General features: G+C 40.3%; 6 protein-coding genes and 1 long non-coding RNA gene across 8 annotated transcripts; 4 read left to right on the forward strand and 3 right to left on the reverse strand.

Annotated features, from left to right (window-relative positions):
* The first annotated feature begins 2,618 nt into the window (after positions 1–2,618).
* On the forward strand, positions 2,619–14,015 carry LOC113664405 (uncharacterized). Its single transcript, XM_089186782.1, has 7 exons — positions 2,619–2,801; positions 3,180–3,341; positions 3,928–4,005; positions 4,549–4,616; positions 4,999–5,067; positions 6,074–12,669; positions 12,951–14,015. The coding sequence occupies exons 1-7, from the start codon at positions 2,693–2,695 to the stop codon at positions 13,015–13,017; spliced, it is 7,149 nt and encodes a 2,382-aa protein (XP_089042908.1). The 5' UTR covers positions 2,619–2,692; the 3' UTR covers positions 13,018–14,015.
* Positions 14,016–14,205: 190 nt separating this feature from the next.
* On the reverse strand, positions 14,206–20,335 carry LOC149037192 (uncharacterized). Of its 2 annotated transcripts, none has more exons than XR_016180917.1 (7): positions 19,739–20,335; positions 19,307–19,326; positions 17,630–17,749; positions 16,758–16,839; positions 15,918–15,986; positions 15,316–15,403; positions 14,206–15,060 (listed from the first exon to the last, which is right to left on the reverse strand). It is a non-coding gene; the product is annotated as an uncharacterized LOC149037192 (long non-coding RNA). The 2 variants fall into 2 exon arrangements; XR_016180916.1 differs by having other exon boundaries at positions 17,537–17,749.
* A 380-nt stretch (positions 20,336–20,715) lies between these two features.
* LOC149037193 (histone H4) lies at positions 20,716–21,098 on the reverse strand. The gene has a single exon (XM_089186808.1). The coding sequence runs from the start codon at positions 21,096–21,098 to the stop codon at positions 20,787–20,789; it is 312 nt and encodes a 103-aa protein (XP_089042934.1). The 3' UTR covers positions 20,716–20,786.
* Positions 21,099–21,586: 488 nt separating this feature from the next.
* Positions 21,587–22,442, forward strand: LOC149037194 (histone H3). The gene has a single exon (XM_089186805.1). It carries the CDS (start codon positions 21,587–21,589, stop codon positions 21,995–21,997), a length of 411 nt encoding a protein of 136 aa, XP_089042931.1. The 3' UTR covers positions 21,998–22,442.
* Positions 22,443–23,315: 873 nt separating this feature from the next.
* On the forward strand, positions 23,316–24,225 carry LOC149037195 (histone H1-like). Its single transcript, XM_089186802.1, has one exon. The coding sequence runs from the start codon at positions 23,565–23,567 to the stop codon at positions 24,123–24,125; it is 561 nt and encodes a 186-aa protein (XP_089042928.1). The 5' UTR covers positions 23,316–23,564; the 3' UTR covers positions 24,126–24,225.
* A 906-nt stretch (positions 24,226–25,131) lies between these two features.
* LOC113678063 (histone H2B.1) lies at positions 25,132–25,864 on the reverse strand. The gene has a single exon (XM_027194933.2). It carries the CDS (start codon positions 25,731–25,733, stop codon positions 25,362–25,364), a length of 372 nt encoding a protein of 123 aa, XP_027050734.2. The 5' UTR covers positions 25,734–25,864; the 3' UTR covers positions 25,132–25,361.
* Positions 25,865–25,879: 15 nt separating this feature from the next.
* LOC113678059 (histone H2A) lies at positions 25,880–26,896 on the forward strand. Its single transcript, XM_089186807.1, has one exon. It carries the CDS (start codon positions 26,053–26,055, stop codon positions 26,431–26,433), a length of 381 nt encoding a protein of 126 aa, XP_089042933.1. The 5' UTR covers positions 25,880–26,052; the 3' UTR covers positions 26,434–26,896.
* The last annotated feature ends 676 nt before the right edge of the window (positions 26,897–27,572 follow it).

Consider the following 27,572-nt stretch of genomic DNA (forward strand, 5'->3'; position numbering starts at 1 on the left):
ACTGATCAAGCGCCTTGCACCCATTTCCGGTTCCGGTCGCAATCGGATTCAATCCGCCCGCTAGTGAAGACAACCCGACTCAAGTCGGGTGTACTGGACATGTGTGGAGTCAATACCTGATAAATCATTGTTGGTGATGAAAAAAGTAAAGAGGTTTTAAAAAAATTTCGAAAAAAGTTTAGAAGAAGGTTAATTAAAATACATAGTTGTTCAAACACCCTGCATAGATGAACAGTTTCACGTTTTTCAAGCATTTCTGATGTTAGCTTTCATTTTCGACTCGAAATCGCGTTGGAAAGTGAAACTTGTCTCCCGTCAAGATCTTCAAATAACACCTCTGATATTTAAATAAATTTTTTGGCCTCATGACAATCATTTGAAAACAAACTTGGTATACATACAGTGACTGATCTTGACTTTGGGGTTTGCCTTTTTTGGCTTAAGGTTAGCTGACAAGGCTTTTTTAAATTTTCCTCTCGTTATTAACAGTTTTTGACAAAATAATCATTTTTTCCAAATAATAGAATGTGTGAATGAAATCGGTGTTGGCTTCGTTTTGAGCAACCTGACAATATAACGAAGATGTGATCGTTCCCACACTAATGATTTTTTGTTCTTGAATTTTTCTGTTTTCAGGTTATTCTATTGCAGAACTCAATAATTTGAAAGCATCATCTTTTTCGAACAAGCGTCTTCTGAAAGTAAGTACGGATAATAAATCGTTGTTGATGGAAACGACCATCCATCAGTAAGAAAGATGTCGGTTGGAGATGCCATTTTTGAAAGAATTTTCAATTCTAGTCTCAAAAATTATATGAATAAAATCATATTACGTCATGGATGATGACTGTGGAATTGATCACTGTAATGAAGCAGATTGTGGGTAAAACAAATTGAAAACCTGTACAGAAACTAGCTTGGAAATAGCATCTATCGTAATCACTATCTAACAGGCACGTGTTCAAGCCCAGTCGAAGCTTGAATTTTTTCAAGTCTCATAAGCAGTTCTACAATAATAGCAAATATCATTTTTAATAATTATCATTCGAGTATTAAGTTTGACGGCGTGTGCTGTTTCCAACAAACATTACATTTTAAAAGGGAACATTTCGTTTCTCAGAATAAGATGAAAAGCAATCGAAGACTGATATCCAAAATTTTAATATCGTTACACACTTAGTTTGATAAATTGTTTACCTTGCTCATGTCACAGCTGACTGATTGATCATCGCAAGAACTTTTGTGGCAGGAAGTAGCCGGAGCCGATTCCCCGACTTTGTCAGGTACGAATTTGAAGTATGCGTCCAAGGAAAAAATTTCAACTTTTGATAAAAACACGTCTTCTAGAATAAAGACGACTTTAATTGAATCAATCTCGTATCCTTGTTAATCATGAAAGTTCACTCACTCATTCTCTAATTATCTTCTACATGGTTAGACATTGACTTCAGTGGTTGGTAAAAAAAATAAATAAAGGAATCAATGCATATTGGATGACAGAAGTGAAACATTCAAATACTACACGAGGCGTTGAGTATTTGGAGTTAATTCTAAGCCCAAAGAATGCTTTTATTTGTTGTTAAATCACAAACTAGAAATCTCAAAAAAACTTTGTCATTCAAATTGAGTGTTTTGTATCGAGACTGACATGGCAAAAAGTTCGAAACTGAAGCTTTCAAAGACATCGATGAGGCGACGATAAGCCTATATTATCATTTAAAACTAATTAAAAAAAGGTTGGGAATATGAGCACTACAGAAGCCTTTAACTTATAAAAATTATTGTGTGCTAGTGGTTTTTAATCTACCTGCGACAGACTATCGGATATTCCCATATTTCATAAAGCGCTGTTGAATCAACAAACCATAAAACTCGGTGAAAGCGCGGTTAATTACCGAATCAGACGAATCTTACTCAGTGTATAAATAATTTTGGTGAAAACTCAGATAGCACGTGGTTTGTTACACGTCTCCATCACAGCTATGATTGAGCTCGTCACGCAACTAAGAGAAAGCGTGTTCCGTGACGAACCCAAGCGGGATATATTTTCGACGAGAAAAATTTTGTTCGAGAATAATCATTCACAAAATAGATCATTATAAAGTTTCTTGCGGACTTTTCGTGGTGTCCCCCTCTACACACTCGTGTCATCCTGTGGTCAGAAACGCAAACCTACTTTTTTTCCTGGAAGAAAAAAAAGGAGAATTTTAGGACGAAAAAGTAAATTCAAATTTTCCCGTGATCTGATTGATATTGTGCACATCTTTGTTGTACATGTAGCAGATACCACAAGGGTTCTTTACGCCCTTGGAGGACTCAATTAAAATACAATAACACTGTCCCCTAATAGCGTGACCTTCGGTCACGCTCGCGTAACGCTGGTAACTAAAATAACGAGACAACGACAACAACAACTTCATTTATTCGTACCCTACATTAATTACATGATACAGTACATATATATATATATATATATATATATATATATATATATATATATATACATATATAATACGGAAAATGGAGAGAGTTCAGGCTGCCCATAATAACCATTGAGAGCTGTAAAGATAGTACGGCCTTACTTAGGTTATTAATAAATTATTATATTCAAGGGCCAGGTACCACACACAGGTACTACATACAGGAACTGAGAAGGAGCTATAGTTCGCTGAGAGGTAAACTCCCAGCACTCATGGCGGAAGGTCCAAGAAAAGCTCTAGGAGACGTCACACCACCTTCTGGAGAAGATGAAGAAGAAGGAAAAGAAGTAACTCTTGATTTTGATGAAGACGCTTTGACAGGTGAGCGTAATGCGGCTTTCTCTTGAAAAGGAGGCTTCGTAATCATGTTTCCTGTCTGTCCTGAAACTATCAACACGCTGCTTGAATTCTTTTCTTTAGCGATTCTGTCTTTTTTTAAAGTTCTTTCGGATAACATTTATTTGTGCGATGGCAATTCGTAATGGATTAAATTCTGAAGGGACGAGATTTGTCATTTCCCAATATTTTCTTGGGAAGAGCTGTCACAGTTCATGTAACAGAGCCACTCTGGAGGAAAGCTTGATAAATTGTTGAGATCAAATTATTTTATACTCTTTTTATATTATTTTTTTGATACCTTGATCACGATCGATAAAAATTTTCAGTTTAATGAATGTTGCTTAAATTCTTTTGTTTCAGCAATAGTTGAAGTTAACAAGAATGAAAGTAACGACGTTCACACAAAAGAAGATCTTTTAAACGCCATCCACTTTTACACGGAAGAAATTAAAGAGAAATGCGAAAACAAAGAATTGAAGGCCAAACTGTATAACGACAGGGCAACAGTATATTTCAAATTAGGTAAGAATTTAGCTATTCTACGTATTTTCACATTCTTTTCATTTCACTTGGAAAACGGCCTCACAGAGTTCTTGAGGTAGTCATGAACACACGTCTGTGTCTAGAAGATCTCCACGGCATCTATGTCTTGTATTACTCCCACAGAACTCCAGCCAATTTCCTTTGTTTCCTCCATTGTCTATAATCATTTCTCGGCCGAACTTCTCTACGGTTTCTTCGCTTTCCACCGCTGAACTCAGATACTCAAATCGACTTCATAATACTCAAAGCAACATAATTTACACTCGGAGAAACTGATTAGTTGATTTTTGGAAACATAATTTTAAAAATGTATAGCTACATGTTTGTGTATTCTGAAAGGAAAGTGTGAGTTCTGCATTCCGAAATACTATATTATATTTCTTATTTTATAAAGTAGTGCTTAGTTGACCCATATATTTTAGAATTTAATTGTATTTCGGTCTTTTCTGTCACTCAGAGAGTCAGCCATGTAACTCGATTAACGAACTACGCCCTTGTTTCTTTCTTTATGCTTGGTTTTGGTAACTACGGTTGACTAAAAAAATTATACATTTCTCTTTAAAAGGCAATTACCAGGATTCACTGGGAGATGCAACAACCGCCCATCATCTACAACCAACATATCTGAAGGCAATTGTTACAGGTAATTTTTTTTTCTTTTGGAAAAGTAAAAAACTACCCTACGCCATACGGTGCTTTAATTAGTTGGACATCACTTGACTAGTGTAAATGGAATGAGGCGCTGTTGCTCCGACATACTTTTTCCTTTTGGCTTAAGTTTTCCATTTCAGAACGAGAAATTGACGTGAAACTGTAAATTAAAAGTCGCCGATACTTATCTTTCGAAGTAAAGGCGCTGTTGCTCCGACATACTTTTTCCTTTTGGCTTAAATTTTCCATTTCAGAACGAGAAATTGACGTGAAACTGTAAATTAAAAGTCGCCGATACTCATCTTTCGAAGTAAAGAGCGCGGGGAAAATTTCTATCTCTTACGGACAAATTTGAGAATCATATTTCCATATGACGCACAGCTCTTTTCAAAGTTTCCCTCGCAAGATGTCCTGTTTCAAAAGCGGACAAGCCAAAAAAATCTCTTTTTCACCTAAGCGAAGGGAAACTGTATTTTAGAGAACATTTTTTCGTATGAATCTGGTCTAACAGGATTCTCTGTGTTATTTTAAATAGGAGCAAGTGCCTGTCTTGCGCTGAATAAGCCTGAAGAAGCGCTCAGATGGTGTGTTCAAGGATTAGCTGTATCTTTTTGTCAGACCTAGAGAGAGAGTGTGGTTTCTCTTAGTATGCCAAGAGCCAAAGTTGAAATATTTAGTATTAAGACTTAGGGCACGCACACCAAATGTAACCTTTTCGGAATTTTGAAAACATCTTGCCTCTTCAGAGTGTTCAAATGAAAAACGCTCTCCAATATAACGGAGTGAATGTCATCGATCACATACAAAACAATAAATCTAGAAACTGAATGTTGAAAGCCACAAACACAGAGCCTAATTTCTTGACCACTAGTATTCCCGCCAACTGTTGAAAAGACTACAATTAAGAAATTTCGGATGCGTATAAATGCAGTCCTAAAGCAACATTCTCATTTGCCGGTGTTATTTGCGCCTTAACTGTATGTAGATTCAAAGAAACGATACCCTACGGCGACTGAGAAACAGGTCATTCTGGGAATGTTCCAAATCCGGAAATGTAAGTGTATGGTCTAGTAAATGGCTTTGCCTTTTTCATCTTAGTTCTCATAAGAAGTCATAAAAAATTCTAGCATCCTCTGAAATGACACACGATTATTTAAAAAACTATTCAGTAATGTTACATGGCATCTGTTATTCTGGATTCCTCCGTGACTTTTCGGAAGTTTTCCTAAAATTCCAACGAAGAGAGACCGAAAACACCTCGAGAAATTGTAAAGTTCTTTCGGTCGACTTTTACCTTTACAACTAAAATTTTTTTATTGATAATGTACCATTGACACCACATTTCGAGATAAATAAAGATTTCGGGCTTCACGAGAACATAACAGTTGAAAATTCGGTTTGATATGTTATAAAAACAACAAAATCGATAAACACTTCTTTTAGCTGGAGGATTTTTGCTAAATATTTTTATGCTTCTTTACCCATGAACTAAGTTAATTACAGTGTTGCAAACGAACTATGGTCATTCAGTGTATAGTGATACCTTAATGTGCCGTTGAAATAGGCGCCAGGAAAAAGTATGTCATTCTTATAACATACATCGTAGTTGACCATCCAAGAACATGGGGATTTCCGACAACGCCATTGAATAGTATATCTAAACAAGGAAATTGTAAACTATGAAGTAAACAACAGGCAGTTTGTTCGACGTTTGATTATCGAGACCACAAAAATGAGCGTTAAAAGGTCGGAACAAGCAAATAGCCCCGAATTTTTTTTCGTTTTTTTTTTCTTTTTTTTGATTTTTTAAAAAAATAAGGTACTTTGGAGTTTTGGACTAAATTGTGATTTTGGAAACGACTGATAAAACTCGATTTTCACTAACTGTGAAGAGACTGCATCTTACGAAAACACACTTATTTCCACTTAAAAAGCCTTTGGCCTTTGGTAAACCAAGGTACAGTTGCAGCTTTCATTTTTAAATTTGAAAAACACACATTAGAACCGAAATAGTTACGCAATTTTTATGCGGTTATCTTTCCCTTTTTTTCAAACCTAAGACGAAGACAGTAATCGATATAATAAAGCAAGACCTCCACAATGCAAGAGAACTGGGAGACAGGGCTGGCGAGGGACATGCCTACCACGATCTTGGCATGGCTTATTACCAGCTGGGTGATATCAATCAAGCCACAGAGTACCACAAACAACATCTTACTATTGCCAAAGTACTGGAAGACAGGGCAGGCGAGAGAAGGGCCTACCACAATCTTGGCTTGGCTTATCGCGTGCTGGGTGACTTCAATCAAGCCATAGAGTACCACAAACAACAACTTACTATTGCCGAAGAACTGGGAGACAGGGCAGACGAAAGAAACGCCTACCACAATCTTGGCTCGGCTTATTACCAGCTGAATGATTTCACTCAAGCCATAGATTACCACAAAAAACATCTTAGTATTGTTAAAGAACTGGGAGACAGGGCAGGAGAGGGACATGCCTACCACGATCTTGGCTCAGCTTATCAAAACCTTGGTGATTTCAATCAAGCCATAGAGTACCACAAACAACATCTTACTATTGCCGAAGAACTGAGAGACAGGGCTGGTGAGGGACATGCCTACCACGATCTCGGCATGGCTTCTTATCAGCTGGGTAATATCAATCAAGCCACAGAGTACCACAAACAGCATCTGACTATTGCCGAAGAACTGGGAGACAGGGCAGGAGAGAGAAGGGCCTACCACAATCTTGGCTTGACTTATCGCGTGCTGGGTGATTTCAATCAAGCCATACAGTACCACCAACAACATCTTATTATTGCCAAAGAACTGGGAGACAGGGCAGACGAAAGAAATGCCTACCACAATCTTGGCTCAGCTTATTACCAGCTGAATGATTTCACTCAAGCCATAGAGTACCACAAACAACATCACAGTATTGTTAAAGAACTGGGAGACAGGGCAGGCGAGGGACATGCCTACCACGATCTTGGCTCGGCTTATCACAAGCTTGGTGATTTCAATCAAGCCATAGAGTATCACAAACAATATCTTACTATTGCCGAAGAACTGGGAGACAGGGCTAGCGAGGAACATGCCTGCCATGATCTTGGCTTGGCTTATTACCAACTGGGTGATTTCAATCAAGCCATAGAGTACCACAAACAACAACTTACTATTGCCGAGGAACTGGGAGACAGGGCAGACGAAAGAAACGCCTACCACAATCCTGGCTCAGGCTATCACAACCTTGGTGATTTCAGTCAAGCCAAAAAGTATCACAAACAACATCTTACTATTACCGAAGACCTGGGAGACAGGGCGGACGAAAGAAATGCCTACCACAATCTTGGCTCGGCTTATTACCAGCTGGGTGATTTCAATCAAGCTATAGAGTACCACAAACAACATCTTGGTATTGCCAAAGAACTGGGAGGCAGGGCAGGCGAGGGACATGCGTACCACGATCTTGGCTCGGCTTATCACAAGCTTGGTGATTTCAATCAAGCCATTAAGTATCACAAACAACATCTTACTATTGCCAAAGAACTGGGAGACAGGGCTGGCGAGGGACATGCCTACCACAACCTTGGCTTGGCGTATCACGTACTGGGTGATCTAAATCAAGCCATAGAGTACCACAAACAACAACTTAGTATTTCCGAAGAACTGGAAGACAGGGTAAACGAAAGAAATGCCTACAACAATCTTGGCTCGGCTTATCACAACCTTGGTGATTTCAATCAAGCCATACAGTACCACAAACAACATCTTACTATTGCCGAAGAACTGGGAGACAGGGGAAACGAAAGAAACGCCTATCACAATCTTGGCTCGGCTTATCAGAACCTTGGTGATTTCAGTCAAGCCATAAAGTATCATAAACAACATCTTACTATTGCCGAAGAACTGAGAGACAGGGCTAGCGAGGGACATGCCTACCACGATCTTGGCTTGGCTTATTACCAGCTGGGTGATTTCAATCAAGCCATAGAGAGTCACAAACAACATCTTACTATTGCCGAAGAACTGGGTGACAAGGCAGACAAGGGACGGGCCTACCACAATCTTGGCGCGGCTTATTACCAGCTGGGTGATCTCAATCAAGCCATACAATACCACAAACAACAACTTACTATTGCCGAAGAACTGGGAGACAGGGCAGACGAAAGAAATGCCTACAACAATCTTGGCTCGGCTTATCACAACCTTGGTGATTACAATCAAGCCATAAAGTATCACAAACAACATCTTACTATTGCTAAAGAACTGGGAGACAGGGCTGGCGAGGGACATGCCTACCACAATCTTGGCTTGGCGTATCACGTACTGGGTGATCTCAATCAAGCCATAGAGTACCACAAACAACAACTTAGAATTGCCGAAGAACTGGGAGACAGGGTAGACGTAAGGAATTCCTACAACAATCTTGGCTCGGCTTATCACAACCTTGGTGATTTCAGTCAAGCCATAAAGTATCATAAACAACATCTTACTATTGCCGAAGAACTGGGAGACAGGGGAAACCAAAGAAACGCCTATCACAATCTTGGCTTGGCTTATCAGAACCTTGGTGATTTCAGTCAAGCCATAAAGTATCATAAACAACATCTTACTATTGCCGAAGAACTGAGAGACAAGGCTGGCGAGGGACATGCCTACCACGATCTTGGCTTGGCTTATTACCAGCTGGGTGATTTCAATCAAGCCATAGAGAGTCACAAACAACATCTTACTATTGCCGAAGAACTGGGAGACAGGGCAGACAAGGGACGGGCCTACCACAATCTTGGCTCGGCTTATCATAAGCTGGGTGATCTAAATCAAGCCATACAAAACCACAAACAACAACTTACTATTGCCGAAGAACTGGGAGACAGGGCAAACGAAAGAAATGCCTACAACAATCTTGGCTCGGCTTATCACAACCTTGGTGATTTCAATCAAGCCATACAGTATCACAAACAACATCTTACTATTGCCGAAGAACTGGGAGACAGGGCAGACGAAAGAAACGCCTACCACAATCTTGGCTCGGCTTATCACAACCTTGGTGATTTCAGTCAAGCCATAAAGTATCATAAACAACATCTTACTATTGCCGAAGAACTGGGAGACAGGGCTGGCGAGGGACATGCCTACCACCATCTTGGTTCGGCTTATCATAAGCTTGGTGATTTCAATCAAGCCATAAAGTATCAGAAACAACATCTTACTATTGCCGAAGAACTGGGAGACAGGGCTGGCAAGGCACATGCCTATCACAATCTTGGCTTGACTTATCACGTGCTGAGTGATTTCAATCAAGCCATAGAGTACCACAAACAACAACTTAGTATTGCCGAAGAACTAGGAGACAGGGCAGACGAAAGAAATGCCTACCACAATCTTGGCTCAGCTTATCACAAGATTGGTGATTTCAATCAAGCCATAAAGTATCACAAAAAACATCTTACTATTGCCGAAGAATTGGGAGACAGGACAGGCGAGGGACATGCCTACCACAATCTTGGTTCGGCTTATTACCAGCTGGGTGATTTCAATCAAGCCATAGAGCATTACAAACAACACCTTAGTATTGCCGAAGAACTGGGAGAGAGGGCAGACGAGGGACGGGCCTACCACCATCTTGGCTCGGCTTATCATAAACTGGATGATTTCAATAAAGCCATAGAGTGCCACAAACAACAACTTACTATTGCCGAAGAACTGGGAGACAGGGCAGACGAAAGAAATGCGTACCACAATCTTGGCTCGGCTTATTACCAGCTGGATGATTTCAATCAAGCCATAGAGTACCACAAACAACATCTTGGTATTGTTAAAGAACTGGGAGACAGGGCAGGCGAGGGACATGCCTACCACGATCTTGGCTCGGCTTATCACAAGCTTGGGGATTTCAATCAAGCCATAGAGTATCACAAAAAACATCTCTCTATTGCTGAAGAACTGGGAGACAGGGCTGGCGAGGGACATGCCTACCACGATCTTGGCATGGCTTATTACCAGCTGGGTGATATCAACCAAGCCACAGAGTACCACAAACAAAATCTTACTATTGCCGAAGAACTGGGAGACAGGGCTGGTGAGGGACGTGCCTATTACGATCTTGGCATGGCTTATTACCAGCTGGGTGATATCAATCAAGCCACGGAGTATCTCAAACACCATTTTACTATTGCCAAAGTACTGGGAGACCGGGCAGGCGAGAGAAGGGCCTACCACAATCTTGGCTTGGCTTATCGCGTGCTGGGCGATTTCAATCAAGCCATAGAGTACCACAAACAACATCTTACCATTGCCGAAGACCTGGGAGACAGGGCAGACGAGGGACGTGCTTACCACGATCTTGGCTCGGCTTATCACGAGCTGGATGATTTCAATCAAGCCATAGAGTATTACAAACAATATCTTAGTATTGTTAAAGACCTGGGAGACAGGGCAGGCGAGGGACGTGCCTACCACGACCTTGGCTCGGCTCATCACAAGCTTGGCGATTTCAATCAAGCCATAGAGTACGCCAGGAAAAATCTTAGTATTACTAAAGAACTGGCAGACAGGGCAGGCGAGGGACAAGCCCACGAAGATTTCGGCTTGGCTTACCTTGAGCTGCATGATTTCAATCAAGCAATAGAGCACCACAGGCAGTATCTTAATATCGCTAAAGAACTGGGAGACAGAACACGCGTGGGAAGGGCCTACAAAAATCTTGGTATGGATTATTACAAGCTGGGTGATCTCAATCAAGCCATCGAGTACGCCACGTTATGTAGAAACATTGCCCAAGATCAAGCAGACAGGTTAACCTCCTTAGAATGCCTTGGTTCAAGTTATTTCAGCCTGGGTAAATTGTTTCGAGCTACGGAATTTTCTCAGGAAATGATTGATCTCGCTAAGGACAGTGGGGATAAGGGACGAGAGGCTTCCGCCTATTCCGTTCTTGGAATGGTTTATGCTCGACGCGCTGATTTTAAGTTGGCAGAAGAGTACCTTGAGAAAGCGCTTACCATTGCCAAAGAACTGAGAGACCGGTCCATCGAGTCAAAGGCCTTGTGGGCCTTCAGCGATTTCTTTTTCCAAAAGTGCGACTTTGAACGAGCCATGGAGTATCACAAGAAAGCTCGTAACCTCCGCCAGAAAACAGGGGAGGAAATGAGCGAAGGATTTTCATCCCAAAAAATGGGTCTTATTTCTGAAAGCTCTGGTGACTTGCACCAAGCGGTTGATTATTATCAACGCAGTGTTAGATTTTTCAATCAGTTAAGAGTTCTTCAAGCTAAAGATGAGTTGAAAGTAACCTTCCGCAATGCACATCAATGCAGTTATAATGCTCTCTGGAGAACTTTGCTTAAGCTGTCAAAATTCGACGAGGCGTTGTGTGTTGCGGACCAAGGACGAGCCCAAGCCTTGTTAGATCTCATCAAACTACGATATGGCTCCCAACTGCCAGTTTCTGGATCAGCTGAGGTTCAACCAGGGATCTTCGAAATGGTCACTAATATCTCTGGTCCGACGCTTTTTGTTGCAGTACAAGAAAACGCAGTTAACCTGTGGGTAATCGGGAAAGACGGAAATGTACAGTTTACACAGAAGGAAGTAAAATATCGCTTGGGAGGTGCGACCGACTATTTAAAGAGTTTAAGGAAGAAGGCTTATGAAGAAGTACGAGGACAATTCCGTGTAGTCTGTGAAAACCGCACATTAGATGAGACAAGCACCGAACAAGAATTGCCACCCGCCGGTGAAGAAACAGGAAACCTATTACAGTCTGACAAGAATCCTCTACGTCTCTTTCATGAGTGCATCATAAGTCCTATTTCAAAGTTCATCGAAGATGGTGAGTTGGTCGTCATTCCTGATGGTCCACTGTGCCTCGCCCCTTTTGCTGCATTTTTGGATTCCGAATCAAAGTACCTCAGTGAATCCGTGAGATTGCGGTTTCTTCCGTCATTGATGTGTATGAAACTGATTAACGATTCTCCTGAAGATTATCACCAAAAGAGTGGGGCGTTACTCGTAGGAGATCCAAATCTAGAAGAATTTACCACCTTGCTGGGAGAGGACATATTTTCATCCTTGCCTTTCGCCAAAAAGGAAGTGGAGATGATCGGAGCGATGCTCGGTATCCAGCCACTCACCGGAAAAGCAGCAACCAAGGCTGAGGTGCTAAAGAGAATCGGTTCGGTTGCTTTGGTGCACATTGCTGCGCACGGAAAAATCGACAATGGGGAAATTGCATTGGCTCCAAATCCAGAACGAAAATACAGAAGACCGGAAGAACCAGATTTCATGTTAACCATTTCAGATGTACAAGCAGCTAAGTTGCGTGCAAAGCTTGTTGTGTTAAGCTATGCTCACAGTGCACAGGGCAAAGTGTCAAGTGAGGGTGTGGTCGGCATTGCACGGGCTTTTCTCGGTGCTGGTGCTCGTTCTGTTCTGGTCGCACTCTGGTCAATTGATGACGAGGCCACCATGGAGTTTATGAGAAGCTTTTACCAACATCTGAAGGATGGAAACAGCGCCAGTGTGTCACTCAATCGGGCGATGAAATGTCTGAGAGAATCACAAAAGTTCAATGCCCCGCGATTCTGGGCTCCGTTTGTACTCATTGGTGATGACGTCACAATCGATTTTGGACAAATCTGTAAAGAATCGTAAGTAGCAATATTTATACAGAATTTTACTGAATGTATGTTACCGTACAATTATCTGCAATAAGCTGATATAAAAGGTTGGTAAACTTCACTTTTTAAAGAGTGATGAATATCATTCTCGGAGATGAATTTGCGCAAGTGATCTGATTTACTCTGCTCCGGTTTTATTCGTCTTTCCTTTTAGCCGCGAAAACAAAACCTATAAAATCCTTTCACGCCAACAACTTTACGTCATCAAAACGCTGTTTAGTTTAATGACTGTAATGTTCCTTTGATTTCAGATCCCAAGGAGAAGAAGCATCAATAACTGAAGTTGAGGGTCAAGATGAACACGAACAGATGCCATAAAAGGAAATTGCACTGATGCAGTTCAGTAAATACCAGTAAAGTAAAGTCTCTAAAGAAAAACACTGAAAAAATACGTAAAAACCTGTCGACTTCACGTTGGTCTCGTGGGTAGGTTACCCGGGTCAAAATTCGTCAGAGAATTGCTGAAAAGTAAATCAAGAATTTCTTAATTCCCTGATGCGAAAGTCTAACCGTCAAATTCAAGTTTCCAATTGCAATACCAATTATTCCGGTGTATGTTTGGCTTAAGCCAGGACACAGGGCGTGTTATCAATGATAAATCTTAATTTTTTTTTTTTTTAAATCAATTACTTTTTTTACACATAAAAATTGACCCATTTAATCTAGCTGAGATTCGCGCCAACTGTTAATTATCTCGACCCGCACAAAGTACCAGAGAACAGCAAAGGTTACAGGTCACCTCTTAGCCCGAATTTTAGATTGTTAGTGTTGCACAATTACTAAGGCAAACTAAAACTTGAGGGCAAGAATGGCTGAAGTGTTGATTTTTTTTCTCTTTTTTTGAATATTTTCTAGCATGCAAAGAAATAATCGTTGCAGGTAAACTACAAGTAAAGAAATCAAAGAAATAAAGCCTGATAAACGCCAGGCTTCCACGGGATTCGAAACCCGTGACCCCCAGACACTTAAGCCTCATTTTGGGAGCGAGGCAGAGTTCATAACTGTGATTCTCTTCGTTGTTTTAAAGATATGCATGATTGTTCGAACAATAAGATATTGGAATAATTTTCATAAATCGAAGTATTTTCAATTTAAAGATGGTTTTGCAATTGAAGAAGGTGAACACCGGCAAAAGAAGGGCATCAGAGTTTCAATTCATTTCCATTAAGTTAAACGTAATTTTTTGCATGACTGCTTTACGTTAGCTTATTAAGTTAATTTTTAATCGTCGAAATGACATATTTAGAGGAGAAAAGGAAAATTTGTAATCTTAGCAGCCTAATTTGTTTTAATAAAGCTTAGTAGATTGAGATGAAGAACATTGCCACCATTATATTTCAAGGGAAATTTCACGTTAGATTCGACAACGACAAACAAACAAACTTTGGCAAAGGGTAGTCTAATTAATACCGTCGAGGCTGGCATATTGACTCCCTACAAGAAGGAGCCATTCCCAGAAAATAAAAAAGACGAAAAAAGAAATGAGAAAAAATTTTTCCTCCGAAATTTGACTCTATCCATTTATTTTCTCTCATTTTTTTCTCTTTATAATCCGCGAACGATCCAAATTTGCGCAAAGGGACTTATAATGGAAACTAAAGCTCAAAAGACCACTCCCGGATGGTGCATTAATTTTCCCGCGAAGTTTACCATCAAACGAATTTTCCTCTTGTCTTCTCTTTTCAAGCCAGGTGTGTAACCTGTTAGGAAACCTTACGAAAATTCTGAGCCGGAGGGGGGGGGGAGGTAAGCTACGATAAACCAGCATCCTACCAGGGAGGGGGGGTAACCAAAGTCCTGGTGCCTTCACGCGACAAAAACAGAACCGTGGACCGGTAATGAGGGCCATTTTGAGTTAGCTTGTGCGCGAACTCTATCTTGCTTACCTTGGTTGATTAGGTAAAAGATCATTGAGAAAGAGACTTCGATTTGGAAGCCTTGAAAATTTGATGACATAAAAACATGGTCATAACATATCATAGAAAGTAAACCTGATCTTCTCTTTGTCCCGTTATGCTGTTCTGCCTTAATGTCACCAGAGGACATTTTTTCCACGCCCCCTTGAGTTAGCTATTAATAGTGGTTTACATGGCCATTTTCCTGGCCTGTTTCTCATCTTGTTTGTCGACAACGGGTTCCTGAGGCTCGTGGCTCTACACGTGTTACCTTGACCACCTGATAGGTGGATGAGTACCACCATGACCTTGATCAGGCTTGATTAGTTAAAACTTTGTTGCCTGGAAAGACCATTTATATCATCTTCTGTTGTACTGTAAATTGTCTTGTTCAGTGCCACAAAGAGATGGAATAAAATCTTTAACGAAGGGGTGGGGGTGGTGATTTCCTGAAGAACAAGACCGCCTGAAAAATGAATAAAAGGAACAGTGATCCTCACCACAGGAACCCCGCTTTAACCACAGGTTCCTTACCTTTGAATAATAGGAAAATCCATATTTTGTGGGTAAAGGAGGGGAGCATAGACGGGGGGGGGGGGGGAGGGAACTTTTTTGGAAAAGTTTTGTAAAAAATTTTAAAGAAAGAAAAGTAAAGAAGGATTTTATTAAGGTAAGAAGCAAATAATAAAGATTTTAATTAGTAAGTAATAATGTTACTAACAGCAGTTATTGCATTTCCATCCTGCTTTTTAATAGTCCAGGAGATCCAATTTGACTTTTAGAGACTTATAAACTCCAATGTTATGGGGCTAAAAGAGAAGAAAAAAAGAAAGGCAATTGTAACAATGATGTACTATTGCGTCAGATCATTATCAAATTCTCCCCCCACCCTCCCCCCTCTACACCACATTCCTTGTGTGATATAATAAGGAGAAAGCCTATTTATCATCAGGAAAAACAATTTTGAAAACATTTTCCTGAGGACTGTATGGCACCATACATGGGACCAGAGGAGACAAGTTCAGTTTGCATAAACAAGAAGTTCCTTTAAAATCAAGAGTTAAATTTTTCATTTGTTTCAGGCACAGCCCATGTCCACAAAATTAACTTTTGATTGATGAAAGTAAAGTTCCCAAAATTCAAAGGTATGAATACTTCAAAGTCATTATTAATGCCACTTTTGGTTCTTGCCAACTGAATACTTCTCTGCAAGTAGGTTACTAACCACTATCTAGTGAAAAACAGCTTTGAAAAGACAAATCTATCTGAAAGAAGTCTAGTTATTGAAAGAATCTAATTTAAAAATAAGATTTGAAATCTTACCTCCTCACAAATAATTCTTTTAACAGTCTCTTGAACTGAAGGCACTGCTGTTTTCCCTCTTTGTGTCACCTGCAGTTTAAAGTTCACAAAACTGTCAATTCAGGAGGCAATTAGTAATCCTGAGTAAGATAAATATGTTCCCGAATTCTTCTGAATGATCTGTAACTAATTTTTCCTTAAAATATAAATATAATTCCAAACTAGGCAGGAGATAAGAATAAAAAACAATATCAGTATTGACTTAACAACAACAACTCAGAGGCAAAATTATGGAAAATGGAGAGCAGAAAGTAAGGAGAGTTAGCAAGAGGAAGTATGCTATAATTGTGAAAGAGTTTCATAGTTTCCAATGCTATAGCCTGGTTTCAACTCCTAGATCTCTTGATTGAATTTGTTTTCAGTTCTTGTCTTAAATGCTCTGGCTGTTTTCTCCAGGTTCTCAAGTTCCTCCCACCCCACCCCACACTAATTTTTCTATTTTTGTCTTCTTTTTGCACACCAACTTCTTTGGCTGTCATGTTGGCAGACCTCAAGTACTGAGTTTGATCATTTTCTTTAGTTACAAATCCTGTTTGTTTGTTTGTTTGTTTGCTCTTTTTGTGTTTGCTTTCCTTGGTATTTTGTATTTTTTTTTTGCTTTCATCCAACTGAAACATACTGTAAATTTATCCAAGCATTCAGGAGGATCATTATTGCTACAAATGACACAAAATCTAGAATCCCATTATTTGTTCATTACACAATCCTCTCATATTTGAGAAGAGGATATTTGCACCATGGTGAAAAGAAATTTCCACAATAGGAACCATGCAGCCATTGATGGCCAAGTCTAATTCTTACCTGTAGATCTTTCCTCAGCTGAATAACTTCAGCTTAAGTTTTTTATATTCCATGATAGAGACTTGAGGGGCATTGCTGAGAACTGAACAATGAAAGAGTAAAACATGATAATAAAAACATTAACATTCAACATGTTTATTAATTAAACAATATGTAATCATTATATAATAAAGCTTTTTTGTTACATTTGTTAAGATGTTAGGTCAGTGTTCACAACTCCATTTTGCTTTATAATCAAACAGTTATTAATATGAGTTGAGATTGTTTACTGATTTCAGCTTCCGATCAATCATTTCCTTTTGTTTGCAATGTCTGATCAGACAACATGCTTGAGCAGCTAACAGGAATGCAGTTGAAGTTTTCACTTGTTTTCTCATTTGTAGCTCAAAATCATCACTCACAGGCTAATATGTTTCTTTTGTTTTCCACACTTTTGTAGTGTATTTACGGGTTTAACACAAAGAACACCTTTGAAAAGGAATCCAACACGTTGTTTTAAATCTCAACATCGCAACACACATGCTCCGATATACAAACAAGGGGGGTGGGGAGGGTAGACTTAAACATTCACAAACACTACAACTTTAAAAATCAGTGTCGTCATCCCTTGATTCAACCAGTCACATTTTATATTTACTATCATAACCCTTTCACTCCCAAGATCTCATTGGTAATTCTCCTAACTGTCTACCATACAATTCTTATGATGTTAGTTCAGAGAATTTGGTATTGGATCAACTAATAATCCCATGATTGATATTCTTCTCTATTCTCATCACCTGCCTGCTTGATATTGTATTGATGTTGTAAGGAGAAATTCTGTCTTGGTCACTAGTGGGATTTAAAGGGTTAACCATTCTTCTTTCTCTCACTTTCTTGCCCACTTCCTTCTCCTTAGCATCACTATTTATCAAATATTTTTCAAATGTTCAGGTTTCTTCCGCAGTGAATTATAACAGATTGAACAGCTGAATTTGAGCAAGGCTTTGACCCTGTTAAAACAATATTAACAAATTTAATAGAATATGGGCGAATAACTGATAAGAACCAGAAAACATCATATGATAAGTATTCCTTTTTTAAGAGGCTGTCTCTCTTATTTCCACCCGGTCAATTTTGCGTCAAAAATAATTTTGCCTGAAACTCTGTCAACAGAAAGACTTTACCTAGGAAAGAACTAAAGAAGTTGATTTATTAATTATATTATATCAAACTCCAGATAAAAGCATTTATTCTTTTCATCCAAAATTTTTCCTCCCCAAATATTACATTGGGATACAAAACAAACCATACGGCACAACGTAAGGCACAAGCTATCAGCGGTCTTCTCTTTTGTGCGGACCTTTGTGAGAACAGTATAACATCGAACTGGATCTAAATTTAAGCGATTATTTCTTCACTTCAGAAGCCTAAAACCTTCATTTCTCCCTCAGCTTCCAGACATGGAGAGATTATATTCTGATTTTGGAAAAAATTCAGCTCTGCAGCGATGTTAATGGGTGATTCACCGCGAAATGTGGCCAATTCCGACATTTGTTTTGATACCACGAATCACGATGGATGCCGCCTACTTTTCGAAGGCAATACCTAGCTATTTGTTAAAGTTATCATGGATTTCATCAATTTGGTTATTAGAAAAATTCTAAAGTGAGCCATCAAGCCGGGCTGCAAAGCGGGTAAGCTGTATTTATGACGAAATCTGCTCCAGTGGTTCGATTTTGGTGTAGGCGAAAAAATCGCGAATGCTCGTACATGTGCTGATTCAAACGGTCATAACTTTTGAAAAATCGAAAACGTACAGGGGTCTTTGCATATTTTTGCCTATAAAGGTCTAAACTTAACGGCTGTGTAGGATAGAATCGTCAACCAGGTCCCAAATCCCAAAACTTAACGTCTAAATCAAGGTTATTTACGGCCATCGGCCGATGGCGATTTCTAGTGGTCAGAATATGCTAAAATTCGCCTTTTCAAATATATTGAGAGGGCAAATTCTAACTTTCTTGGCAAACTAGAAAGGTTTTTAAGCAATCTGATATAAATTTTGTGGCTTAACTATGCGAATCAAACATTTTACAATGTTACAAAATATGCCTATTTTTCAATTTTCGAGACGTTGCGACGGTCCCTACGGACTGGGAAATAATTATGGCCCCTAATGCAGTCAGAAAATTATTTCGAATCAAACCAAATCTAATTTAGTTCTTTTCTAGGTAAAGTATTTCTGTTGACAGAGTTTCAAGCAAAATTATTTTTGACGCAAAATTGACCGGGTGGAAATAAGCGAGACAGCCTCTTAACATATGATACATGTGGATATTTGCAAGTTGCAAAGTATTTTTTCCAAGCCCTGGTAAAATGTCAAAACAGTGGAATGACCAATAGTAGCCAGTGGTAATAAATCTCGGTAACTAAATTTGTACTTTTAAGTCTAAAATTTGGCAACCCAAGTCCAGCTGTCAATTTAGAAACTGTTTTTATTACCAAGCATTTATAGCCTGACATCAAACTGAGATGAAGTAATTAAAAGACTTTATATAAAACACACTTACCCCATCAACTGGGTTGATTTCTGCAAGGGGCATGTGGTTAGTTCAATACTGAATTTAACATCTAAATTATTATAACAACATTTTTAAAAGTACATTTAAATGTCTAAAGAAATAATCATATGAATTTGAGATAATGAGCAGTTGTGAGTGCTAATTTTGGTTTTGAATGATGATTTAAAACAATTGAATGTCTTCAGAGATTGAGTTCAGTGGGTTAGCACCACGGTAGGAAAAAAAATTGCAATAAAAACATTTCGCAGAACATTTGAGCATTTGAATTCATAAAGCATCCGTAAGTACTAAAGCATGGAACGACCTAAAACCACCTACAACCACCTCAAAAATTTCAACAAACACTCACAAACAATCTAAAACCATCTTAAACAAGGCATAAATGTCTAAACTAAGGCGAGACGACAACATGTCAAATACATGAAATACGAGAATCGAACAAAACCTCCACCTCCTCATGAAATCTTGCGCTACTTGGTTGTTTGTATAATCAACCATCTCACGAAATGAAATGCGAGAGCATGCCAATTATACTCCCGTGGGGACCCCCTCTCTTCTCCTTCCTTGCGACCATTTTTCACCAACTTAATAAAACTTTTATTTCTTTCTCTCTCCACCCTTAGACTGCTGTAAAAATCAAAGGTGGCTGCTAGAATTTTGATCAGGAAAATACTGAGCACTCGCTCACCAAAATTACACCTGATTTCTACGCGAACTTGTCTTCTTGTCACAGGCAGCGAACTGACACGCGATTAGTCCGATGGCCTCTTGCCACGGTAACCCATCTCCATCGGATCCGATGGAGTCCGGCAGTTTGCCGACATGTATTTCCACCAAGTCTGCAACTCTATACTTTGCTGTATATTTACTAAGTCTCTCGCGAACTGACTTTCGGTGAGTCTGGTTGTTCGTGGCCTTCGTCCATCGGACTCAGTTTGGGTGTACTGTACAACCCTCTTCAGTTGGGCGCCAAAATCGTTTATCGTTGAATCTTTCATTTCGACGTCGCTGGTGGTTATTAGAAATTGCTTCTAATTCCAGTTTGAAAGTGAGCTGGTTTGATTTTGATTTTATGGTCAATTTATACTCATGCGATTCATAAAAATACAATCGGAAAGGGAAGAAACTGATGCAGGTAACTTACAAGCGAAGTATACAACTGGATTATATATAGTTTATGAAAAAACCTTATGGTTATATAGATATTCAACTAACAAGGTTAAAGGGAGGGAAGATAGAGGGACAAGAGAAAGCGGGCAAGTAATGCCGACGAGATTTCATTTGCTCTTCGTTTGCGCGCAATGTTCTCTTCCAAGCTCCTGCCCCATATCGTGACGCGCGCGGATGGTGCAATCTATTTTCTTTTTCAAATTATCTATATGAACGGCACACATGTGTATTGATCATGACTTTCTTTGCATTTGGTGGCTCCTAAAGGAGCCGTTTGTTTAGTGTTAAGAGTGTGTGTCTAACCGCCAAATCCGTAAAGAGTACGGCCTTGTCTCTTTAGAGCGTACACCACATCCATGGCTGTCACAGTCTTTCTCTTGGCGTGCTCGGTGTATGTCACAGCATCACGGATCACGTTCTCGAGAAAAACTTTGAGAACACCACGGGTCTCCTCGTAGATTAGGCCGGAGATTCGCTTGACACCGCCACGGCGAGCAAGACGACGGATGGCTGGCTTGGTGATACCCTGGATGTTATCACGAAGAATTTTTCGGTGACGCTTGGCGCCTCCTTTTCCGAGACCTTTACCTCCTTTACCGCGCCCAGACATGTTTATTATCACTCGTGTGTTTGAGTTATGGCAATTGAACGAAAGTTATTAGGTTTTATACAGAAAGATGAGACCTCTCAGAAAACAGAATGGGAAAAAGGGTTGCTATTGGTTGAGTCAAATATCTAAGCATAATTTTACTGTTATAGCATAAATCACACGGTTTTCCCGCGCGCGTATGTTTCGATGGAAAACAAGTCTGCTCCATCCAAAAGTCACATGTGAACAACGCTAAAAAAATTTATTTTTCCTCTTTAGCTATGCTATGTGTTAAATTTAAGCAAGGATAATACTTAGCTTATGCCTAAACGACCTTCCATGTTACTTCGGATCAAAATAGGATCGCAGATCCGTGAAATTATGCACAGCCTTCATACCTAACCAATCAATTCTCTTCATTTTGAGCCAATCACAAGTAAGCCCGCCAGGTATAAATCAATTTCAATAAACAATTTCCGATCATCAGTTATTCAGAGTCGTTGAACAGGATGGCACGTACGAAGCAAACTGCACGAAAATCAACCGGTGGAAAAGCTCCACGCAAACAGCTAGCCACAAAGGCAGCTCGTAAGAGCGCTCCTGCCACTGGTGGAGTCAAGAAGCCTCATCGTTACAGACCTGGTACAGTGGCTCTTCGTGAGATCCGTCGTTACCAGAAATCCACCGAGCTGTTGATCCGCAAGCTACCCTTCCAGCGTCTTGTGCGAGAAATCGCTCAAGATTTCAAGACAGATCTGCGTTTCCAGAGCTCGGCTGTTATGGCCCTTCAAGAAGCTAGCGAGGCCTACCTTGTCGGTCTGTTTGAAGACACCAACTTGTGCGCCATCCACGCCAAGCGTGTCACCATCATGCCCAAGGACATTCAGTTGGCCCGCCGAATCCGCGGAGAACGAGCATAAGTTGAATTCGCTTCAAATCACAAACGGCTCCTTTAGGAGCCACCACATGAATAAAAGCAATAACCAAACTATGAGCCCCTCAACAACCAACTTAACAGCGCTATGCTGGAGTTATGAAATGAGAAATTATACTATCTGAAATTGTCCTACTTAAAGCGCTCTGAGTGGCAAGTCCTAACCGCATAGGAATCACAGTTGTCCAACCTAAAGCCGTTCATAGGAAAACACTTATCTCCAGGATAAGCCAAACATACTAATTTTTCACCATTTATCATTTTCATGTTATATCTGTCTCTGAGACATGTAATCTTTTTGGCGCTAATATTATGTAAATCATCAGCGCTCCCTGTTAAGTCTCGTCGTTACTCCCACGGGTTTCTTTAAGTTAAAACATGATACATTTTTCAAGAGTTATCAATTCGTAATAAAACACACTTTTACCTCATTCACCAAATTAAGCACACTTCCTCTCATGGTTGTGCATATAGTGGCGAACGTTGTTGCTTCAATCCTGTTTGTATCGTCACAGGCGGCCCAAGCTCACGTCTCGAGAAAAAGCCAACGATGAATTCATGAACGCGTCACGCGTTGTGTGACTCGGTGTTAAGTTACGGGAGGAACCGTTGAAAATTTGAACACGTTATAAGGCATAGTATGGGGAACGACATATGGTCGATTTACAACGATAAATATTTCGAAATCTGAATATTTTACACGTAAAATCAATAAAAACTTACTCATGCCCTGTGTATCCGTCGTAGTTTCTAGCGATTTCTGCTGTTTTAAGCTTGCTTTACCATCACTGTTAACCATGTCAAAAGACGGAAGTCTTTTGACTTTATTTCTGAGAATACAGCTCTCTAACTTCACTCCGCTCGTGGCATAAAGTCTGCTCGAAAGTCGAGAGCGCGCAACTGATTCATGCATAAATAGCGTGTAAGAAAGCGAGGCAAATCCGCCACACTAAGCAGAGAACCTTGTTCCAGCACCACTGATTTTCAAACGATTGCTATTTAGCCATATTTTCGGGTCATTTTGCTCATTCAAGAAATTTAGCATACAGGTCACGTATAAAATGGCGGAAATTGTAGTTTTGTTCTTCTTGTTCAAATTTAAAGTCCGCTCTGCCTTTGAATATGCATCAAAATGCTCATTTCTTCATACAAATTCAAACTCCAGGACCTCTTCTTTCCTAAAATGTCTAATTATATAATAAAGCGATTTAAAGAGACATTCTTTCGTCATTTATCCAAAGTTCTTTTTGGAATCACACCGCTTTGTAGACTTTTGACCGTAAAATGTCATTCTAACTTTGGGTAAATCAAAGTATATTTCACATATAATGTTTGCCATATAACGTAGCTAAGATCTATTTAATAGGCAAAGATTTGAAGTTCCTGAATTAGCTTGTTTTCGACCGGAATGTCAAGCAAACTAACACAGTTTGAACGACGCCATTTTGTAGCAACCGTGTTTCCTCAGTGGTCCGTTTACTAAGTATAAGATCACCTTGCGCGCTTAATAACTCACTATTAGTCTTAGTTCCAAAGGTTCTACAGCACACAACATGTCCGAAGCAAAGTCTCCCGTTAAAAAGAAGCCAGCTGCGCCCAAAAAGCCAGCCGAGCATCCACCATATGCAGACATGATCAAAGCTGCTATCTTAGCGTTGAAAGAGCGAAACGGTTCTTCCCGCCAAGCCATCGAGAAGTACATCAAAGCCAACTACAAGGTTGGTGAGGTCGGCTCGCACTTGAAGATGGCTTTGAAGAGGGGTGTTACTAGTGGCAAGTTTGTCCACACCAAGGGAGTTGGTGCTTCTGGTTCTTTCAAGGTGCCCAAGGAGGAAAAGAAAGAGAAGAAGCCGAAGAAAAAGCCAGCTGCAAAGAAGAAGCCTGCTGCCAAACCAAAGAAGCCCGCCGCCAAAAAGGCAGCGAAGAAACCAGCGGCAAAGAAGGCAGCAAAGAAACCCGCCGCCAAAAAGCCAGCAGCGAAAAAAGCTGCCGCTAAAAAGCCAGCAGCAAAGAAACCTGCGGCCAAAAAACCAGCAGCGAAGAAGCCTGCAGCTAAAAAGCCCGCCAAGAAAGCTCCGAAGAAATCTCCGAAGAAGAAGGCGGCTAAGAAATAGGGAGGACATAAACTCCTGATTTAATAAAACGGCTCCTTTAGGAGCCACCACATTTAAGGAAAAGTTATGACCAACTGAGTATTAAAACCGTCTTCGATAATCGAGTTTAACTTTTCGATAAATTTGGTGGTGGCCCCCACTAAAGTTTCCCCGTTATAGGTCGCTTTATCGTCAGCTAAATTCGGTTTTATGAGGATATCGCAGCTATAAGGATGCATAAAGCGCGAAGTAATGTTACGCATCAATTTTAGAATGGGCGCCTGAACCTGTTCTTGTTTATTTGTGACAATTTTCCTACGCAGTCCATGACAGATACACTAGGTACATAGCGGTGTTAACCTTGTCACGCATCGCGTTCCTCGCCTAGCTTAAAAGAAAGAGAAACGGGTAGGTTTATCTCAAAACTGCCTCCTTTTATCGCTCTGAGCAACCATCGGTCTCTGGAGAATATCTCCAGGCTAAGCAAAGTTATCATTCTTTCCCTGTAGCTTCCAAAGTTTTCTGTTTTTTGAAACTCCAAATTTGTCGAGTATGACATAGACCTTGCGGCATTTGTGCTCCACTTTGAAGCATAAAAACAAGCGGCGAAGCCGCAAAAGACTTGGGACTAATGACTAACGCTTTAAGCGCAAACAGGACCATTAGTTTCGCAGGCTAGTTCTCGATCTTTTATGTTTTGAAAGTCGAGGCGCACTAAGAATGGGCTTAAGTGAATGTCTGACTCTACTACTGGGGTTCTTTTTCAGGCCGTCTGAGTCTCACAGCTCATCCAATAATCAATAGCATATATTTCTGTTAAAGATCCCGCCGCGTCGAGTACACTGGCCGCTAAGAAAAGCTTCAAAATCCGGAGATCTATTGTAGATCGATCATCATCCAGGTACTTACTGGTGATAATTAAAGAAAAAAAATTTGATTCTTCAAAGTTATAATTCTAATGTGACACTTTGCTATACACTTTGAACAATACTCCTCGCTTCCCTACCCGTCCTATCTATGACTCATGTTTGCTGCGCTCTTTCATTTTATTTGTTACATTTTGTTTCGCCTGGTCAAGAAACAGTTTAAAAACAGACCTTATACACAAAGAAAACACTAACCAAATCCAAACCATCATAGTCGATATTAAGGGAAACATTTTCATTTAAGCTCGTATTACGTTAATGATTGACTTTCTTAACATTTGGTGGCTCCTAAAGGAGCCGTTTGTTTTGGCGGGAAACCCACAAAGTGAGTTTACTTGCTGCTGGTGTATTTGGTCACAGCCTTGGTTCCTTCACTGACGGCGTGTTTTGCCAGTTCACCGGGCAGAAGCAGCCTGATAGCGGTCTGGATCTCGCGAGAGCTGATGGTCGACTTTTTGTTGTAGTGGGCAAGGCGGGAAGCTTCGGTGGCGATGCGCTCGAAGATGTCGTTAACGAACGAGTTCATGATGCCCATGGCTTTGCTGGAGATACCGGTGTCGGGGTGAACTTGCTTCAACACCTTGTAGATGTAGATAGCATAGCTTTCCCTTCTCTTTCCTCTCCTCTTCTTCTTTCCATCAGCAATGGCTTTAGCCTTTCCGGCTTTCTTCTCGCCTTTCTTTCCTGCAACCTTGGCTGGCATCTTTCTAAATCACAAAGATGAATAGATGTGCAGCGCAACGCGTCTTGTATTTATATCAGAATCGTGAGAGGATCTATTAGCACACGGATCGAAATTCTCGATCAACGATTGGCCTGTTACGATATGCTAACCCAGGGGGTCAATTTGTATGTTATTCTTTCTTTAATCAGAAAATTATAATGATATTAAATCACGCGAAACTTAAAGTTGATTGGTGCTTTTCGATCCTTCCTGCATAATGAACGAACTATAAATAACAGACTTGGGAAAGGATACTTATCCATTCTCATTGTAAACATTAGAGCATTTCACTACAAACATGTCTGGTCGCGGTAAAGGAAAAGCTAAGGGCACCAAGTCCAAGAGCCGCTCATCTCGTGCAGGGCTTCAATTTCCGGTGGGTCGAATTCACCGTCTTCTCCGCAAAGGCAATTACGCTGAGCGAGTCGGTGCCGGTGCTCCTGTGTACTTGGCTGCTGTGCTCGAATACTTGAGTGCTGAGATTCTTGAGTTGGCGGGCAATGCTGCTCGTGACAACAAGAAGACAAGAATCATTCCCCGTCACCTTCAACTGGCTGTCCGTAACGACGAGGAGTTGAACAAACTTCTTGCCGGTGTCACCATCGCACAGGGAGGTGTTCTTCCCAACATCCAGGCTGTACTTCTGCCCAAGAAGACCGAAAAGAAACCCAAGGCATAAATCAGCCTTAACCCATAAAAACGGCTCCTGTAGGAGCCACCACATAGTACAAAAGTCTTGACTAGCTGTAGACGATAAAGTGAATAAGAACTATCAAAATATCATCTCATAACCCCTTCCCCCAGTTTCCAAATCTATGTCATAAAGTGAAAAGTCTAAAGGTTCTTTTGATACCAATGTCGCCCAACGACTAAATACACTTTATAAATTTTTTCGCGCACCAAAATTGCAAAGGTATGTAAAAGTCGCGCCAAAATCTTTTATGTCGACATCACTGGCGGTTATAACAAATTGCGCCCAAATCAGTTTGAAAGCAGGGCTGGTTCGAGGGTAAGGCGGTGTGAATTTTATTGTACTGTCAATGTAACTCATGCGACCCGCAAGATAAAAATAAGATTGGAAATAAATGTGTTAACAGGGGTGCTTAGAAAATACAGCTTGATGGTCGTTTTAAATATTAAAATGGCAAAACAAGGCTTGAAAGCAAACGGTGAAAGCGAGTCAGGGCTGCTATGTGATATAATGTTTGGGCGACTTTATTCATTTTTCCTTGGCATGCGATATGCTGTTCTTTGCGCTTCAATACTTTACAGTGACACGCGGATTGTTTAACAGTATGAGCGAAGAATATACGATTTTAATTCACGCATAAAAGGAAACAAAATTATTGATCATGGCTTTTCCTATAATTGGTGGCTCCTAAAAGAGCACTTTGTATTGTGTCGGGGGGGTCTGTCTAACAGCCATATCCGTACAGAGACAAGATCTTAGAAATAACGCCGTCGGAACTTTTACTCGACGCAAACAGGCGTGAATTGCGCGCCAAAATCGTTTATCGTTGAATCTTTGATGCCGACGTTACTGGCGGTTATAAGAAATTGCGTCTAACTTCAGTTTGAAATTTAGCTGGTTTGATCCTGATTTTATAGTCAATTTATACTCAGGCGATTCATAAAACACTCGAAAAGGAAAGTGATGTAGGTAACTAACAAGCAACAAGCGAAGAATGCTGCTGGATTATGAATAGCTTTATGGAAAAACCTAGTGGTTGTAAAAATATTCAACTGTAGAAACAAGGTTAGAAGGAGGGAAGGTTGAGGGAAAAGAGAAAGCGGGCAAGTAATGCCAACTAGATTTCG

The sequence above is a fragment of the Pocillopora damicornis genome, chromosome 11 (genome assembly GCF_964200805.1).
Source record: "Pocillopora damicornis chromosome 11, jaPocDami1.2, whole genome shotgun sequence".
In the NCBI taxonomy this organism is placed as follows: domain Eukaryota; kingdom Metazoa; phylum Cnidaria; class Anthozoa; order Scleractinia; family Pocilloporidae; genus Pocillopora; species Pocillopora damicornis.